Source organism: Stylophora pistillata, unplaced genomic scaffold (genome assembly GCF_964205215.1).
Source record: "Stylophora pistillata unplaced genomic scaffold, jaStyPist1.2 SCAFFOLD_97, whole genome shotgun sequence".
Lineage (NCBI taxonomy): Eukaryota > Metazoa > Cnidaria > Anthozoa > Scleractinia > Pocilloporidae > Stylophora > Stylophora pistillata.
In genome coordinates, this window is record NW_028290914.1 from 317,201 (window position 1) to 318,309 (window position 1,109).

At 35.0% G+C, this 1,109-nt stretch overlaps 1 protein-coding gene across 1 annotated transcript in view; it reads left to right on the plus strand.

Annotated features, from left to right (window-relative positions):
• The window catches only part of LOC148715653 (uncharacterized), a 3,202-nt gene extending 2,967 nt beyond the window's left edge, over positions 1-235 (plus strand). The window contains exons 5-6 of the mRNA XM_088746682.1: positions 1-5; positions 143-235. The exon at positions 1-5 is cut by the window's left edge and continues 50 nt beyond it. Coding sequence (XP_088602808.1) covers positions 1-5; positions 143-177 — 40 coding nt within the window. The 3' untranslated portion in view covers positions 178-235. The remainder of the gene's footprint in view (positions 6-142) is intronic.
• The last annotated feature ends 874 nt before the right edge of the window (positions 236-1,109 follow it).

Genomic DNA, 1,109 nt, shown 5'->3' on the forward strand with positions numbered 1-1,109 from the left:
GAAAGGTGAAAACTTGTACTTTTTACGTCATTAACAATTGTTGTTTGCCCATCTCTAGTTTGAGACCTATAATTTAAATTGCAAATAAATGTTAAATTGTGATTTCTTCTTGTGTTATATTTTGCTCCTTTTTGTCTGATAGACACAACAAGGAATATTTTCTGTTTCCCCAGATGAAGCAGACATCCTCCCTCTAAAGACTGCATCATTCCGAGTGACATTTAGACCAGTAAGTTATTTGATACTGTCAGTAAACACTGTCTATGCTTCTTTCATTCACTTGGACTTGGTTCATTTTTGCCTTTACTGTGTGATTCTGTTTACAGTTCAATTTGTAATTCTAATTTTTTTTTTAATAGAATGCTGCTAATCAGGTTTTTAGTGCTGACCTGGAGTGTTATACATTTTATAAGGTGAGGGATTTATTTCCTGTGCTGGTGTACCTGTTAAGAAGCCTAAATTTTTTCCAAGCTCATAACAACCATTTATTTATTTGTCATGAAATCAAGGTTTCTGATTCAAATTGTTGATTTTGAGATAGCAAACTGCAGTTCTAGTTCAGTACCCATATAACTGATTTTCATTTGATAAATAGAACTTACTCCTTGTTTCCTTTGTACTTGCTTCAAACACTTCACACTTCAGCAATGGAAGTTATCACTCAGAATGAAGAAATGCATGTCCTTGCTATTACTTTTTATTGCAATTTTCCAGGGGATTATTCCCTTAAATACACACCCCCCTCCCTCCGCTTCTGTTGAGAAGGGGACACCCATGGTGTCACAATCAGAGGCTAGGAATTGTGGTAAAAAATCTTATTCTTTGTCAGGCAATTAACTTGAGAGTTCTGATAGTGTCATTAAGATGTTTTTTGACGTTTAATTCTCTGCCTATCAGGTGAAGTATGCCCTTGATATTGAGTCACACCAATAGTTATTATAATATTATTTGTATTTTGGAACAGAGTATGAGAGATTATCGACTGGTTGAAGTGTCCTCCCTGGTGTCTTTCGCTCAGTGCTACAGGTTTGTGCTGAAATTAACTTTAATAAGTAATTTGAACTGAACTCTGTTTATGGTTAGATTCAACGATACAGGGCTTTAGTTCT